We start from the raw sequence: 17997 nt of genomic DNA, 5'->3' as shown, positions 1-17997 counted from the left end.
CTTAATAAAATAACTGACTTCTTTTACTTATTAAAATACAATTCAAATTCAAATACAAAATCGAAAATCCGACTTGTTAGCATTCTAAGATCAAAAGTTAGTTTAAATTAAAGTAAAAAATTGCTTTATGTATACTCAAATCGTATAAATAGGGGTAACAAGATCTTTGATGTTTCATAGAAATTGTTTGTTACGTCAAAATCAGAAGAAACTAATTCTGTATGGAGAAACAAAATATCTCTTATTTCCGACGCGAATAGATTTTTTTTGAATTTTGAAATAAAGGTTCTTGTCTTGTGGGGAACGATGCACAAATTTTTGGAATCCGGTACCAACAGGTATAATCCCCTAGAACTATGCTTTCTTTCAGGCCTTTCAACCAATCAATACAACCTTGTAGGGCAGCTTTTGCTAAAACTCGAGCAGTTTTTTGAAAACTTGTTTCAGATATGAAACTTTGGGTATTCGGAAAATCCCTTATTATTTGCAATAAGATTGCCCGATAATAGATCGATTCATCAATAGCCTGCCCTGCTCGTTCCGCTTACAATAGTTCTATTAATTCCCTAGGTAAAAAAACATTAGACATTCTATCTTCAGAAACCCTTACTTTTGATGTTACTTGGCGTATAATAATCTCTATATGTCTATTATGGATCAATATCCCTTGGGATTGATAAACCTTTTGGATCTTATTAACCAAAGAGATACGACTTTAGGCTATGATTAGCTCAGCTCCAATCAAGAATCCCCATGGAACCCCAAGAATTCTTGGTATATGTTCATTCTAATCCTCAATTCTCCTTTCAAGATTCGGCGACAGTGAATCAATTGAACGTGCTTCGAAGATTTGTTCTATTTTTGGAAGACCTTGCGTTATATCACTAGATCTCAATTTTTCATATATAAATGTAACTAACTTATCTCCTTTGTAAAGGATTTTTTCCATAATGACCATGAACAGTTGCTCCTATAGTGGCCAAATAAGGCTTAGCTGCTCTTACAACAAAGGAGTCCATATTAACAATGAAAATTTGACCAGATTTTTTTATGTGTGATTTAAATAGACATAAATTGTCCAAGGTGAATTATTGTCAATGTCTCTTCCCATGAGACATGATGGAGAAAGTGTCAATTCAAATGGAATGGCTCCAACATGATGTTACTGTTAAAATTCGAAATCCTTTTATTTTCAACCGGCGGTGTGAGCTTCTAAAGTGATGTCTGTGAGTCGGTTTCGAATCTCATATGCGTCAAAATAGTTACATCAAAAAGTAATTCATAACTTTTTCATATGAATTTGGGACCATAAACAGTTTCAATTCAAAAATTTAAAAGTTTACAAATTCTGAAATTTAAAGTTATCAATTTAGTAGAACAAACTTTGAATTTCAAATTTCAACCATTACATTTATCAAACATTAAATTTCAAAAAAACATTAAATTTGAACATTAGACTTTGATATTATTGTAAGTTTATCAAACATTAATATCAAATTTCATACATTAAATTCATCAGCTTCATGCCAGGGAAAAACACATGGGTTTGGTTTGTTACAAGAAATGAGATGTTTAACAGATAATAGTCGAATTTGTGCTGTTAATGCATCGTTCCAGCTCTTTGCCCTGGCCCGATGCATGCATATAGTTACACAGAGCCAGGGCGAAGACAGAGGCACAGAGCACAGAGAAAGCCGTACCTCTACTGTACAAAGACAGTAAACTAAATCGCCTCACAAGATCAAATTCCCATGGGCACAATTCCTCACCACTGTACTGCATGTACACACATGCGAAATCAAAATTACGTGAAAAAAAAGACTAACGAAGTATTATTATATTCATCTTCCTCTTGAATCATGTCGCTTCACCAAAAGTGTTCTTGCAAGAGGCCATTCTTGCATGTCCCGGCCCTTAGCGTTGTTCAGCATTCGGTGCGAGCGGTCAGCAACGACTTCTTGCAGTGGAGGATGGCGTCGCGCACGTCGACGTCGGCGTTGCCGTGGCACCAGTACTCCGCGGCGCCAGACGAGGAAGCGCTGGACGACGTCGATCGGCGCGCTGGCGTCGTGGCCAGCGCCCTGGAGGACCGTGGCGCGGAGAACACCCGCCCTGGCACTGGCACTGGCAGCCGCCGCAGCGCCCTGGCCTTGCGGCACAGTGGCACGAGGAAGCGCAGGTACCTGAGCAGAATCCTCCGCGTCGCCAGCAGCGGCTTGCTGGCGCCGCCTGCGCCTGCGCCTGGGCGCCGCGACCGCGAGGCGGAGATGATCACGGACGCCGGCGTGCTGTGCGCCGTGTGGAACGCCGCCGGCGACGAGCACCCCGACGACGCGGCGTCGGCGTACGACGATCCGCCAATAACGTCACGGACGCCGCCCTCGCAGGGAAGGTGAAGGAGGCTGTCGTCGGAGAAGACCGCGAGGCCGGCGCTGCTGGCCAGCAGCGGGGAGCACGCGCGCGGCGGCAGGCCGAAGTGGAATCCGTCTTCCTCCGACGTCGTCCACCGCATCGAGAACAACAGCTCCTCGGGGTCCATGTCAATGAAGGACGCCGTGGAGCCGCTGAAAGACTCGCCGAGGGTGGCGGCGGCATCGACGACGACGTCCAGGCGCTCGAAGGACGACCGCGGCTTCCACCTGGGCCATCCGCCGCCACGGGAGAAGCTGTCGCTGCGAGACGGCGACGAGGCCTCCATGGAGATAGAGAGAAAGAGCAAGCGCACAGAGAAGCTAGGTGTGTGTGAGCCGAGACGAGGCTAGCGGCGAGCGAGGGAGTGAGTGGGGCGACGAGGATGATATAGGGGCAGGGCGGCAGGCAGGCGGGTCGCCGATGGGTGTGGTCTGTGGTGTGGGGGGGCGCGACGCGAGCTGGTGAGTGAGAACAAACAAGTAGACGTCTGGCGGGGACAAGGCGTTTGGTGCCTTGTCCATGCTGTCTCCCGCGCCCCCTTGCTCTTCCAAACAGTGCGCTTTCACGGTCCCAGACCCTAGGTACTACATTCTGGCCATGTGATTTCCTCAGCATTCGAACGATTTCATTCACTTTTCATGTAAAAGTTCGGCAAAACTTGTGCATTCGATGCCAGGCCGATGACATGTGGAGATGCACTCAGTTCAGACTTCAGACTGAAGCTTGACGTGCTAAATCTGGTGCAAAACAAGAACTGGGCTCCCGTAAAAGTTGCTGCTGGTGAAAGATGAATGAATATACCCGAGACATGCATGGTTGGTATGTTGTGTTGTGTCGTGCTGGAGCTGGGACCAGAGCGCCAGACAAATGACAAAAGTGTGTACTACACTAGTAGCAATAAGCAGTGCTCTTCCAAACCCGTCAGAGACAAAGGTCATCAATGTTGGCAGCAATAATACGGGGATTAGTCGGGTGGGTGAGATAATCCTGACAAAAGACCGGGGCAGCATTTCAGCAGGCAGCATCCAATCCAACCCATGCATGCCACTGCAGCCTCCCACACGGAACAAGGCTCAACGCTCGTCGGCCTTCATCACATCACAGATCTGTTAGCAATTCAGCAGGGAAGATTAGATAATCTATGGTTCAAGGCAGCACGCCAGCAAGCATCGGGCAAGATCCATGGTCCTCACATGCGAAGGGAGACGGTCTCTGCAAGCCGCTGCAGGGCATCTTTTATGCGGTTTTCGTCGTCGTGTCGCCGGATTCGAGCCACACCTGCAATATTCAAACCATGGAGCAGGAGCAGTGTAAGCTGACTGGGGAAACAAGTTCAGATTCTCAAGGGAAGATCAAAATGGAGTTCCGTGAACCTGGACCGACCAAGGGAGACAGGGTTCAAGCAGACCCTTGAACAGGGGACAGTGGTCTCTGTAAGCAGCCAGGGGAACTACTGCAATAACGACATGGGGCTACAGCAGCAGCCTAGACCTCAAAGTTAACATGACATGATCTACTAACTGCCTAACATAATACAATAAGGTTTAGTTTATTAGTGGCGTAGACCTGCTTGTAGCACACAAAACAAGCACCGGTCTTGACTCGTCAAGTAGGCCACATGGTGCGGTCTTAATGCACATGGAAGATCACACATAAGTATACACAAAGGCGCTGAGCATGAGCTAGATCATACAATCTCTAAATAAAACCAACAGTATTCCTGTAAATGAAGCATCGAAAGTTCAAAACTACACGAAAACGAATAGAATGTATACTCGACAATGGTTTACTTCCATGTTCCTTTCTTAAACTAGAAGATTCTACACCCTTAGCCCTTGGGCAATGCCAGAAAACTCTTATTGTTTACTATCAGCATCTCAGTTGCCTACTCTGGTAGGTAATGTCTAAGCCACTTTATGTTTACTATAAGCATCCCGGTTGATTAAAATAACACTCTTGATTTTAAGGAGCAATGACCTCTGTTACTATAAAGGTAAAAGGTGTCCATGATATCATAAAACTTAGGCCTTGTTTAGTTCCGAAAAGATTTTGGATTTCGGTACTGTAGCACTTTCGTTTGTTTGTGACAAATATTATCCAATTGTGGACTAACTAGGATCAAAAGATTCGTCTCGCGATTTCCAACTAAACTATGTAATTAATTTTTGTTTTCGTCTATATTTAATGCTTCATGCATGTGCCGCAAGATTCGATGTGACAGGGAATCTTGAAAACTTTCTGCTTTTTGGGTGAACTAAACAAGGCCTTAAAATGAGACGCACAAGACACAGTAGCTATCTAAATGATTCATGTTAGGCCTTGTTTAGTTTGAGAAAAATTTTGGATTTCGCGACTGTAGCACTTTCGTTTGTTTGTGGCAAATATTATCCAATCATAGACTAACTAGGATTAAAAGATTCGTCTCGCGATTTACAGATAAACTGCGTAATTAATTTTTATTTTCGTCTATATTTAATGCTTCATGCATGTGCCGTAAGATTCGATTTGACAGGAAATCTTGAAAAATTTTGGAAACTAAACAAGGCCTTAGCCGATACACAAAAGACAGCTTTGCCACGTATAGACATGAATGACATTGCTGCTGTGTTGTCATTGATCTTCTGGTCTTTGTTCCGAAACTTAGAAACAGATTAGACAAGGCAACTATGCATCAACTACTGTCAACCATAATATGACAGATTCTAAACTTCTGATTGTACTTTATCGAACATCATAGTACATTTTGCCCCCACCAGTCTTATCCCAGTAGCACAGATCTGGAGCCCTTTCACTCAAAGAACACATCATCATTAAGACCATGACCCTGGATAACCCATGGATGTCAATGATCGCATCATTACCATTATAACCATATCAAACAGAAACTGGAGCAACAAACAGTCTAAACCACTCCACCTAAATACAAATATAACAGAACCAGATAAACATTTTTTTGCCAAGCACTACTAATACCAAGTGTCAGTTTATAGAACATCTAGTTCATAATGTGAATTTGTCATGGCTTGAATTTTCATGAAAAGTATTCCAATAATGTACTCCCTCCATCCCAAGTTATAAGTCATTTCAAGAATCTTAGAGAGTCAAAACATTTTAAGTTTGACCAAATTTATATGGTAGGATAAGAACATTTATGACAACTACTCCCTCCATACCCATAAAACAAGTCGTTTTGGACAATGACACGATCTCCAAAATCTAACTTTGACTTCTTATTATTATAAAAAATATTTATCCAAAAGTGGTATAGATATATTTTTATAAAAGAATTTTTCAAGACAAATCTATCCATATAGTTTTCATATTTTTAAACTCAACAACTTCATGATTTATATTCCTAATGTTTAATCCAAACCTTGTCTAAAACGACTTGTTTTATGAATATGGAGGAAGTAAGTATCATTATGTTCTTTATTACTTATATTTTCATAATATATCTATTTGATGCCACAAAACTTTGTAATTTTTTTATAATTTTGATCAAACTTAAAATGCTTTGACTCTCCAAGATTCTTGGAATGACTTACAATTTGAGATGGAGGGAGTAATTTGCAATTTGAGGTAGCAGCAGTTAAACTTTACCAGGATGCTTCCAATAATTGGACGTTCAACATTACAGAAGTGGTGACAAAACTCATTTGTGGTATAAAAATTGGACACATATAGATTTCATCTAATGCTACTCCAAACATGCATACAAAAAACCATGGACATTCTCTATTTGAAACCAGACATATGATATATATATCTAAAAAGTTGAATATTTGCCAATATCGTCAGATGTCAAATTTTGTAACCGAGCAAGTGCCAAAATCAACTCAGTATATTTGAAGAGATATACTAGTAAATAATGGGACTGTAGCACAAATAGGACAATATGAAGAAAACTGGTTAGTCGAACTTCGCTAGATACTGTTCAACTTTCAGGAAGTAATTGGAAATTGCCATGGATTCTGTTCGCCTAAAAATTATGGCAGTGGTACTCGTAAATGTAAGGATTTCACTGATATTGAATTACTGACTGATGCAAACACACATTTTTGTTTGTATAACAGTAGCAATGTAGCTTGTAAACAGTAGCAATGAACTAGAACTCACAGATCAGCACATTATCAATGCCAACTGCCATGTCAATATATTGTCACAATGCTTTTTCAGAAACAGGTAACACGCACAGACCATCATAAAATATGGAGACGACCTGCGAGGAATGTACACATGTGACTTGACTAACTCCCTAAAGCTAAAATTATAAAATGGTAGCTGCTTTAGGATGTCACCAGCATGACAGGGCACAAGCTCCCAGCATTTCGAGGAATGAAAAAAAAACTCACTTCAAACCTGTTGTGCGTCGCCTGGTGTCTGTCAAGTCATTCGGTGTAACACTACAACTCTCTTCCTCCAGAGATTCTAACTTTGTTTTAGTTCTAGCTAACTAGCTATCGTTGCAGCAAGATCAGTTCATTTGGATGTGCCTACCGAGCAAAGTCAATAATTCAATGCACGGTAAAGATGTGCATGATGTCATAAAACTCAAAATGAGATTCATAGTACATAATTAGCTGTCTAATTATTTCATGATGGGCAATGCAGAAATGACAGCTTTTCCAGGTGGAGACATGAATGGCCACAATTGCTTCATTTTGTCAGTGATTTGCTGGTGCTTGCTCCAAAACTTAGGAACAGATCAGACAGAGCAACCACATGTCAATTACTGTCCATGATAACATGATACCATCTGAATGAACATTACAGTACATTTTGCCCCCACAAATCCTAGAGTTTAGAACTATAGATTTATTGACCCTTTACTCAAAGAACTGTGCATCATCGTTCAGAAGATGACCCTGGACAACACATGGATGTCAATGATGGCATGATTATATCCATAGCAAACAAACCCCCAGAGTACAAAGGCAAAGGATAGTTGATACTTGATAGTTTAAATTACTTCATCCAATTGCAAATGCAAGTCATCACATTTTTGGTTTGGACTGCCAAGTATCAGTATACAGAAAACAAATTAGATTAATAATATGCAATTGGTATGACTGTTGTATTTCAATAATGTACAACTGGTTTTTAAATATCGATGATCAAAGTGATATACACGGTACCAAATAAATTAGTGGTCAAAGTGATATAATGTCTCAATGGTCAAAACGATATACACTTGCAATCAAACATATATACCTACATGCTTCAAAAAGAACCTGCGAGATTCCAACGGACTAATAAATATGAGATTTCACCTAAGGATGCTCCACTCACATATACACAAAGAAGTAAAGAACAATAACAATTCTATGTTTGAACCAGAGAGATGATATAAATCTGATTACTTTTCAATATGGACCCACATACTATCATTGAGCAAGTACCAAGACTGATTCAATGGTACTCAGAGCATTTAATGCATGTCAGGAACTATAGCACCGACAGGGCATTGCGAAAGCAAATGATACTCAATCTTTGCTGGATGCTATTATGCTTTCAGTTTTCAGGTTATCGTTGTGGGTTTTGTTCTACTTGCAGGTAGACATGTGCAGATGAACTAGTTTCTCACAAAACTTTACTGTACAAGAATGTTCTTACAAAACCATGAAAGCACATAAAACCCCAGAGGCCTACCTGTAGAATCATAATGCATTATTGGAATGACAAACAAAATGGTAATATAATATTTCTAGAGAAGTGATGTCAGTGATTTCAATACAGGTGGATAAACTAATGCAACACAATTAAGTTGAGGAAACATATCTTCCACAGCAGCACACTGATAATATGTTGTCAATAACAAGACAGTATGTAGTCACAATGATTCCCCCATCAAAAGGACGATTCATTCAGGAAAAAAAGATGATTGGTACAAACTATTGTACATATTTGAGGCACTGTGGAAACGCTACATTTGTGACTTGACTAACTAACTGAAGCTAGAATTATAGAATAGCAGCAGCTTTAGAAGTGTCACCAGTATGAGAGGGCACAAGCACTCAACGTTCCGAAGAATGAAAGAATCCTCGCTTCAAAACTTCTTATGAGACTGTTCCCTGATTCCTGTCAAGTTGTCTGGATTAAGTCTTGGTTTTTTTGTGCTACATCCCCCTTCCTCCAGAGATTTCAACTTGTTTTTTATAGCAGCTATCTTTGCAGCTCGATCAGTATATTGTGATTTGCCTCCTGAACCACCCGTCAGCTTTTTGTCTTTGACTGCTCTATGTGAACTTGAAGAGTCTAGAGAACTTTTCTCACTAGCAAGGTGAACTACCATTGGGCGTCCGCAGACTAACTTTCCATTCATCTTCTCCTTTGCTAACTGAGCTTCCTGCATGCTTACTTCAGGTGGCAAAGGTGAGAACCGAGAATACCATAACCAACTGTCATTTGCCACAGGAGATGTATACTACAATTACCTCTTTAGTGGTGTATTGAACAAAGGCGTAGCCCCGGGGCTCGCCTCTCTTTGGACCACGTGTGTGCCACAGGAAATCCTCAGCTGTAATCTTTCCAAAGGGGGAAAACATCTTGATTATTTCGGACCTGAAAAATTAACACAACAATGTTAATTTGCAGAACACAAGGGCAAACCTTGAAAAGAACAAGCAACTAGATATACAAGAAACAAGTAACCCACTCTGATATCCTGAAGTCCAGGTTCCCTACATAGAGCCTGCAATCCAGTTTATCTGCCTCAAGACGTTTAATGTCCTGCAACTTAATTTGGTTAGAAACAGCATTTATCCACGCTGAACATCAACTATCTTCTAATTCAGAGCAACATACCATTTCTGCTTGCAGCCTAAGATAGCCAATTCAGTGAAAATACATCCAGGGGTGGATGGCGTACACCCGGTATTTTTTGCAAAAATATCAAAGTTAGTAGGCAGCATAATACATGTATATGCTTGAATAATTAGATAAGACCAATGTTATCAGATCGTCTAACCAATCCTAGTGCATAACTGATCGTCATGGAACTGATGACTTGATAACACTGGATCAGGCGCTTACGTTAGGGTTTGGGTTCTGGGTTGAACCACCCAGCTCATATACCATAATTCATAATGCTAAGGATCAAATGAATACTTTAGTCGATCACTCATTTTGCATTGCTAGCTCCTGTCCCGACTCCCAGACTGTTGGTTGTTCTTCTACGCCTACTGTTTCAGGTTCTTATATAGAAGGTTGGCTTCACCGGCGGAGCCAAGGCCCGGCCACACTGGGTAGCTGGCCGGGCTCCCACGGTACAGCAGAGGCGGGAGGGGAGAGGGAGATGCGTACGCCAGGGTCGCCGGCCGGTGCGCGGAGGACGGAGGCGAGCGCCGCGACTGGCGAGAGGCGGGAGGGGAAAGGGAGGTGCGTACGCAGGTTCGCCGGCCGGTGCGCGGAGGGCGGAGGCGAGAGCCGCGACTGGCGAGAGGCGGGAGGGGGAGCCGCTGACGCCGCCGCCGAGCCAGGGACTGCCCCTCCGTCGCTGAGGGCCGGAGCGCCGCTGGGCGCGAGTTGGGGAAGGAGATTTGGAGCGTCGGAGCTGCGAGGAAGGGGAAAGACTATAGTCTTGTTTTCCAAAGTTTTCCAAGATTTCCCGAATCTGAGGCTAAATACATAGAGCATTAAATATTAATAAAAAAAACTAATTAATTGTATAGTTTATTTATAATTTGTGACATGAATATTTAAAATCTAATTAATTTATAATTGAATAATAATTATCAAATATAAACGAAATTGTTATAATAATTAAATCTAAAAATTTTCACGAATTAAACAATGCCTATGCAACGGTGTCTGAGTTTGGACTGACTGAATGGATTTATAGATAGACCACTAAATGAAAGCCTATACAATTCTTTTTTACTTTTCTTTTCCATTTCTTTTTTAGCAACTTTGGGCTGATTGAACGGATTTGTAGATAGGCTTTATATTGGTTGTAAAACAGGTGGAGAAATAGGAGTAGAATACAAAATTGACTTCAATATCTTGGTCTCCTTCATTCTACAATTCCAATGTTGCACAAGTCCAAGAAAATTGAGGAATTTAGGAGCGAAGTAGATATTGTAGTATCCAAAGTGGATTATAGTACTTGTCCCCTTCTGAAGTTGTTGCTGGCTTCCTGCCCAGTGGCCTCCCGCTGGCCGCTGGAGTGCTGTCATGTTGCACCCTTTAGTCCTTCACTGCTGCCTGTCTGCCCAACCCCGGTGTCCGATGCTCCACGCACTCCAGCGAAACCCTAGCAGCCTCCCGACGCCCCCTCGAGTCCCCAATCGTCGATCCGTCCTCCAACGGACTGCCTCCCACTTGCCAACTGTAGATTTGGTCACCATGTTGGTTGATTTGGCTACTCCGGCCACCGAACGCCACTAGGCCACAGGGTTTTTGACGGTCTACAAGGGCAGGCGGGCAGTCGCCGCGGCCCACGGGAGAGGACGACTACGTGGTGCACGCACGCGAGGGCAATGCGAGAGAAGGGGAGAGAGATGAAGAAGTTTGTCGATCTTGAATGGAACGAGTTTACTCCTGCACACTTAAGCCTGGCCGCACATATGGCCATATCGAGTTTGGGCTAAACTTTCAAGGGGTACTAGGGGTTTTATTTAGGTCATGTCTCAATGTAAGGTTCCACCTCCTGGTTTTTATTAAGACATAAAACATAACGTGAAATGAGTCTTTCTCCACAGTGCAAAGTTTCATTACATATTTTCATATGTTATTTTATCCTTTTTGTGGGTTCCACCATGCGCTCTATCTCTCTTTTGTTCCCCACCGCTAGATGGCTCTGCTCATGGCATGGCTTTCTTTCCTGCCACCGGCAAGGCACCCGCGGCAGGTGGAGCCGCGGCTCACGCCGCTTGTCCTCACTCTCGTGGCCTGGTGGATCTCACCCTCACGCCCGCGGCAGAGCTCGAGCTCATGGTAGGCGTAGCCGCGCCCGGTGGTGCTCGCACCTGTGGCTGGCAGGAGCCCGCGTGGTTGAGCTTGCCTGCTGGGAGGGGCGCTCACACTTGTGGCCTGCTGACACTCACCCTCACGCTTGCAGTGGAGGTCGAGCTCGCAGTAGGCGTAGCCGCGCTCGCGCTCGCGACCGGCCAAAGTCCACTGGGAGCAGAGCTCATGCTCGCCGTGCTCAGGGGTTCTCCTACTCGCCACACTAGGAGGGCTGAGCCTGCTCGGCACTCGTGCTTGCCGCGCTTGGAGGGATAGATGCCGCACTAGGAAGGGGGCGGAGCCGCCCGCTCTCACCGCGCCGGCAAGACTCGTTGCGTCGTGTGTACCGTCAATGGCGTGCTCGCCACTCTTCGCCAGCTCTGCGTCAGCAAGGCCAACTCGTCCCCAATGAGCGCCTACATTCGTGGTTGCGTATAGATCCACACGCCCTCATGCAAACTCGGCCTCCTGTGCCGCCATCCCCAGTGGCAGCGGCGGTCTCGTCCACGTCCGGTGGTGACAGCCTCACCCGCGAAGGAGAAGAAAGCACACAGATGAAAAAAGGGAGTCTCTCAGTGGGAGTTTCACGCGGTTTCCAACTTCTTGGAAACGAGGCTGATACGTTTCATGGGGACGAAACATTTTCCTTCCGTGTCCTTGTTTCATGCAAAAACTTTAAATCTACTCATGTGGCAAACCTATTTAATGTACATGACACTTCCTATAAAACTCCATTGAGACTGGCCTTACTGGCCCTAACGAAGCCTACTAAACGTATTTTGTAACAACAAACTCAATTTATTTCAAAAACAACGAATTGTTAGGAGTTTGAAGAACTCCTAGTTTACAGCAGCAAGTGCTTCCCTTAAGGGTCATTGAGAGTCCAATTTCAATACGGCCAGTCTCAATGCATGTTTCATAGGAGTGTCATGCATATTAAATAGGGTGCCACATAAGCAAAATTGCTGACTTGACAGAGTCATTAAATGAAGGAGTTTCATCAAATGAGAGAGGAGTTTCATCCCCATGAAACTCTTGTGGCTCGGTTACCTAGTTTATAGTCTTGGTAACCGTGTCATAAAATTATACATTGAGACTGGCCTACTAAATCGTTTAACGGATTTAAACTAGACAAACGATCGGACTACATGATCTCTCCTTCAGGCACGTCCTTTCCTTTTCAGTCCATAGGGAGTCTATATTTCTGCTTAGTTTTCACCTAAAAACATTTCACCCTATCACATTAAATTTTTGGATACATGTATAAAGTATTAAATATAGATTAAAAAAACTAATTACACAGTTTGTATGTATTTTACGAGACAAATCTTTTAAACCTAATTAGCTTATGATTGAACATTAATTGCTATAGTTACAAGTGTGGTACAGTATCCAAAAAGCATTAGATATAATTAAAAAAACTAATTATACAGTTTGTATGTATTTTACAAGACGAATCTTTTAAATTTAATTAGCTCATGATTGAACATTAATTGCTATAATTACAAATGTGGTATAGTATCCATAAACTTTTCTTTTCGCCGATCGTGCAATGAAAATGATGCGGTGATCCATTGGATCAACGATGTCACTGTTGATGTAAGCGAAAAAAGCAAAAGATTTACTTTCAGTGTGTTCTATATGACGAGGCGAACAAAACTAGACCTCACTTGTATATGTTTCGAATAATTTTTGTTTCTAGTAGCAACTTATATGTATTAACTTATAACATATAACTTATACATATATAACTATATATAATAACTTATATACACAAGTTATGTTTGATAACTTTTGTACATACGTTATATTTCATAGACTTTTTGTTTCTAAATTCAAGTTTTGGTATAAGATTTTCTACTTAACTTATTAAAATTCATTGGTATTAATGTTTTTATGAGATTCTTCGATCGATGGTGTTTTTTAATTTGCTTTATATATTTGTTCTATATAGTTTTTTGTGGTGCTACGTTAAATAACATAGTTTTTAATTTGTTTTTATATTTCTATGTTTATGTTGCCTAACTTAGTCTATTAAGTTATTCTACATAGTTATGTATCAAACTTGTACTTTTATATATATGCTACCTAACTTATTTGATTAAATAACTGTACAAAGCTATGTATTTAACTTGTGTTCTCATGTGTATGCTACCTAACTTATTTGAATAACTTACTTTTCAGAGATATATTTAACTTGTGTTTTTTATGTCTATATGCTAGATAGTCATCTTACTTTTCCTATTAACTTATGTAACCTAAAGAGAATGTTATTCTCGGAGCTATTTTTAAAATGTAAATTTTATGCTAAAAGAAAAATTAATATTGTATAACTCAGCTTCGTCGAAGTTATGATGTGTAACTCAGTTATCTAAGTTATTCTAACAGGTATTTTTGAAATGTAAATTTTGCGCAAAAAGATAAGGTATGGTAAGTTATTCGTTGAAGTTAGTCTGTGTGATTCAGTTTTCTAGGAGCGTGTGAGATCTAGCACGTTTGCCAAAAAACAAAGAGAACTAAAAAACTTGCGTGCGCCCCCACATCCGCCCCAAAAGAGAGCGAGAAGTGCTTCCCTCCATTTTTGTTTACTTGACACATATGACCACTTTTTTTATTTGGTAATACTTGTCACCAGATTTTATTATTCCAATTTTACCCTTTGTGGGTCCATGTGAAAATAGTTAGTATTCTTATAATAGGAAGTTTCTAGAGGTGAAACTTCTAAAAGGTGCTTACGTGTATGAATAACAGGACAAGTGGTATTATGGTAATTTTGAATAGGACAAACGTCCACCGTAAAACGAAGTGAAATGAGAAGGGAATGATTGATTTTCTTTTAAGGTGATTGAGCTGGTAGGAAATTGACAGCTCGTTTTCCCTCTATAAGGGCCCCTTTGGTTCACAGGGTAGGGCAAAGGAATTTTGCAGGATTCAAGATCCTAAGGAATTTTGCAGGATTCAAGATCCTAAGGAATTTTTCCTTTCCTAGCCTTTGGTTCACTGCAAAAGCCAAGAAATTATTCCATAGGATTGAAATCCTATAGGTGAATTCCATAGGAAAGGAAGCATGAGCTCAGACTGCATGGAAAAATTCCTGGCGGGAAAGAAATCGTGCGCGTGCATGTTCCGGCAGCGGGCTGCGGCAAAGATGAGCGCCAAAATCGCTTAAATGAATGTTCATGATTTAGTGGCGTCGCATTGAGAGGCATGAGACGGATTTAACGTAGTATAGAGTATCAGGGAGAAATTAAAGCACATGTTTATTAAAAAAAAAGACAGAAAGCACATGGCTACGCGAGCTTGCGCTTAGCTAACGGGTGAGGCGTGTGATTAAGGTTCCTCCCAATCTTGAAGATGTTGTATTGGTTACTCTGTTGCAATCGATGAACTTCTAAGTACGTACTTTTATCCTCCAATTTGATGCTGAAGAGAAATTTGTATTGTTCAAGGACACTAGTTCTTGATTATCCGATACGTAATTTGGGTTTTGAAGATTGATCAAAGAAGTAACTGATGTAACAAAAGCTAGAGTTGCCGCCTCTGCCATGATCATTGATGTGGTGTTGCTCATCCTTACCTGTATGCATATGGATTGTGTTGTTTGAACCAAGAATGTCGATAAGCTAGAGCCTAGCAGCTTCAACACATATAAAGGAGCGCCTCTAGGAAAGAGTACATGCATGGTTTTCCACCTCATAGAAGATAGTGGCGCGGTGAAAGTTTGTTAAAATTCTTCAAAGGACACCTCATCAGGCTTCGTTATCTTGATGAAGTCTGAGCTTTTTCATCAGTATATCTTTCTTGCCTGGCCCCAAGACTTCGATGCTCTGTCTTGTTTTTGGCAGCTAAATAGGCGCTGCGCTTGGGATGGCTTGACAGCGAGTTATTGAACACATTGCATCTCATATTAGCACTTGAAAACGAATTCGTCATATAACTGCTTCGTATAGAGTTTTTCATTCCACAAACTGGTTGCTAATTAAACACAATCCGTCCCCGGAATCCGGCACACAGGACGGCTCACTAAGACTAAACACGCATGAAGTTAAGCACCATCCATGCTCCTTCCAGCTATTGCAAGTCAACTCAAAACGGGGGGGAGGCACAGCTGCTGTGACGTTTCAGACAAGATCGACCTGCTCGATACGCTGAGACTACTGAGCTACGGAGTATTACTAATAGCCTATTAATTAGTCGGTCCAAAATTAGCTAGCTCTCCCTGCTGTTCTCGTTCCGGCCGGGACCTCTTCTGCCGCCGCTAATTCCTCTTTCCCTCTCCTAATCCCGTCCCACTGCGAAGCAGAATGTTAGGCCAGAGGACTAGGATTATCATGCATGCACAGCTGTGTGATTGATTGGCACTTACCTATGAATTAATCAATTAATTAAACCTTGGCGAACTCGCCGTCCCTGCACACACCGACGTCGATGGTCATCGACCGGTCCTTCCCCTGCTTCGGCGACGACACCACCCTGCAGCAGTTCCTCCTCGGCGACTGCACACCACAGGGCCATGCATAATATGTAACCAACTTAACGAACCAAACCAAACCAATCCGGGGTCAACTGATCTACTACTGCCAGAGCGCACGCACGCACGTACCCTCTTCCAGAGTTCCGGGTCGGGCTTCTTGAGCACGACGATGCTGTCGAGCAGCGCGCTGGGGTCGGCGATCCGCCACCTGCATCCGGGGTGCTTCACCCGGTGCCGCTCGTACTCCGTCACCGTCGCGTTCCTGCGCCGGTCCATCCTGCTCCCGCGCATGTAGTACACGTGCGGCTTCTGGCACGGCTGCCGCGCCACGGGCCGCGTGTTGAACGAGTAGGCCGTGTAGTCGGCGCGCTTGTACCAGTTGAGGAAGCTCCGCATCGGCGTCTCCATCTCCCTCGGCGACAGCACCCCGCGCACCACCATCACCGCGAACCCCCACGACACGGACACCGTCCACTGGTGCACGTCGTCGTAGCACACCGACTGCTGCGCCACCGCCGCCGAGTCCAGCCGCACGGGGCCCTCGAACAGCCTCCGCAGCGCCCCCGCACGCGACGGCGTCGTCGGGAACACCGGCTCCAGGAAGTCGAGGTGGTGCAGCGTCACCAGCGGCGCCACGGGGTGCGCGCCCAGCAGGCCCAGCACGTCGCCCCACAGGTCGCACTGGTGGAACCCCGGGTGCCGGGTCAGCGGCACCCCCAGCTCCGACATGCACGCGTGGATGCGGTCGTCGCTCCCGTACAGCGCCGGGTACCGGTGCAGGCACCCGTCCTGCATCTTCGCCAGCTCCGACGCCAGCGCGCGGCTGATGGCGAACCCGCCGCCGCCGAACGCCATGCCGTACGAGAAGATGAGGTTCTGGATGTGGCTCTCCGACGGCGAACCGATGTAGTACGGCTGCCGGTGGTCGTACTGCGACAGCACGTGCACCAGGTTCTCCGGCAGGAACACCGTGTCGTCGTCGCCCATCACGAACCACCGCACGCCGGGGAGACCCAGCCGGAACGTCTCCGAGACGATGCGCGAGATCCGGAGCGCCGACCGGCTGCCGGCGCCGTGGGTGTAGGGGAACTTGGACGTGTCCGAGCTCACCATGATCGCCGGGAGGCCCGTGCGGGAGCTCTTGGAGTAGAACTCACCCACGGGCTTGTCCATCCAGACGAAGCCGCGCATCCGCCCGGGACGCCACCACAGCTTGATGTACTCCTTCCGGCTCTCCCACAGCGACGCCGACGCGCCGATGCCGAACACGATGTGGCGTAGCCCGGTGGGCGCTTCCTCTGCCGTCAGCCTCGTCGTCTTGGACGCCGGACCGGCCGGTGGTGGAGGAGCTGACGACGACGAAGCGTTCAACGAGGAAGCGTTGGGCTTATTATTAGCCACCACGAAATGGGTCGCCGCCATGGCGTTGCCCTCCGGCGAGCACCGAGGGTTGTAGAACTGCGACGCGGCAATGACGACGAAGTACAGGACCAGCACCGGCAGGACGACGTAGAGGAGGAGGCCGTTGAGGAAAGATGTCTTGGCGGCGGCCCCCTTCCCCGTGGCGCCGGCGCCGCCGTGCGCGGCATTGGCCTCCTTGTGGTGGAGCTTCTCTCCAGCTCCTCCTCCCCTCATGCCAATGCCGTCGTAGTCTGGATGGGTCGAGGCTAGCAAATCGCGATGGTGGATGCTGACGAGTTTCTAAAAAAGGGCATGGTAATTGAGTGGGTAGACGTTCTCTTCTCTACGGTGCGGAGGACGCCAAGCATGCTTGCATGCATATATTTTCCCACTCGTGTGATCGTGTCCTGGTCAATGGCTGCATCACTTATTTTGGATCTTTCTCATACAGAGGCAGAGCGCTAGTGTTGATCAAGTCCATACCGAGACAGCATTAAGCATATCCCAATGTTTATATTGGAGGATATATATATATATATATATATATATATATATATATATATATATATATGCACATAACAAAACGATGAAAACATCTTTTGTTTCACTATATATCTAGCATAATCTGTTGCAACCTCCATTTATGTTGTTCACAGTTTATATAAGGCGTCTATTCTCTTACTCCGTCTGTCTCATCCCTTGCTCCCATCCTTCTTGCTTTGAGTTTAGAATTGCAAAAAGTATTTATTAGTCAAGCCACCCAT

General features: G+C 44.2%; 3 protein-coding genes across 4 annotated transcripts; all 3 read right to left on the bottom strand.

The window, feature by feature from the left end:
* Window positions 1549-2815, bottom strand: LOC8062871. The gene has a single exon (XM_002464977.2). It carries the CDS (start codon window positions 2696-2698, stop codon window positions 1925-1927), a length of 774 nt encoding a protein of 257 aa, XP_002465022.1. The 5' UTR covers window positions 2699-2815; the 3' UTR covers window positions 1549-1924.
* Window positions 8172-10004, bottom strand: LOC110434298 (probable RNA-binding protein 18). 2 transcript variants are annotated; one of them, XM_021458123.1, is made up of 5 exons: window positions 9798-10004; window positions 9217-9232; window positions 9068-9141; window positions 8847-8973; window positions 8172-8758 (listed from the first exon to the last, which is right to left on the bottom strand). In XM_021458123.1, the coding sequence occupies exons 2-5, from the start codon at window positions 9217-9219 to the stop codon at window positions 8459-8461; spliced, it is 504 nt and encodes a 167-aa protein (XP_021313798.1). In that variant the 5' UTR covers window positions 9220-9232; window positions 9798-10004; the 3' UTR covers window positions 8172-8458. The 2 variants fall into 2 exon arrangements, with proteins under 2 accessions (XP_021313798.1, XP_021313800.1); XM_021458125.1 differs by having other exon boundaries at window positions 9715-9998.
* LOC8062870 lies at window positions 15284-17689 on the bottom strand. Its single transcript, XM_002464976.2, has 3 exons — window positions 15962-17689; window positions 15725-15854; window positions 15284-15650 (listed from the first exon to the last, which is right to left on the bottom strand). Exons 1-2 carry the CDS (start codon window positions 17465-17467, stop codon window positions 15744-15746), a joined length of 1617 nt encoding a protein of 538 aa, XP_002465021.1. The 5' UTR covers window positions 17468-17689; the 3' UTR covers window positions 15284-15650; window positions 15725-15743.

Source organism: Sorghum bicolor, chromosome 1 (genome assembly GCF_000003195.3).
Source record: "Sorghum bicolor cultivar BTx623 chromosome 1, Sorghum_bicolor_NCBIv3, whole genome shotgun sequence".
NCBI lineage: Eukaryota > Viridiplantae > Streptophyta > Magnoliopsida > Poales > Poaceae > Sorghum > Sorghum bicolor.
This window is presented reverse-complemented; position numbering and strand designations above follow the sequence as displayed.

What these genes read in the sequence shown, in the direction of transcription:
- LOC110434298 (XM_021458123.1), bottom strand. An exon ending in CTGGACTTCAGGATATCAGA is followed by an intron (nt 8,974 to 9,067) that starts GTGGGTTACTTG and finishes TTAATTTTTCAG; the next exon opens with GTCCGAAATAATCAAGATGT. An exon ending in TTCAATACACCACTAAAGAG is followed by an intron (nt 8,759 to 8,846) that starts GTAATTGTAGTA and finishes GTAAGCATGCAG; the next exon opens with GAAGCTCAGTTAGCAAAGGA.
- LOC8062870 (XM_002464976.2), bottom strand. Translation starts at nt 17,467, where the DNA reads ATGAGGGGAGGAGGAGCTGGAGAGAAGCTCCACCACAAGGAGGCCAAT. An exon ending in ACCCGGAACTCTGGAAGAGG is followed by an intron (nt 15,855 to 15,961) that starts GTACGTGCGTGC and finishes TGTGGTGTGCAG; the next exon opens with TCGCCGAGGAGGAACTGCTG.
- LOC8062871 (XM_002464977.2), bottom strand. Translation starts at nt 2,698, where the DNA reads ATGGAGGCCTCGTCGCCGTCTCGCAGCGACAGCTTCTCCCGTGGCGGC.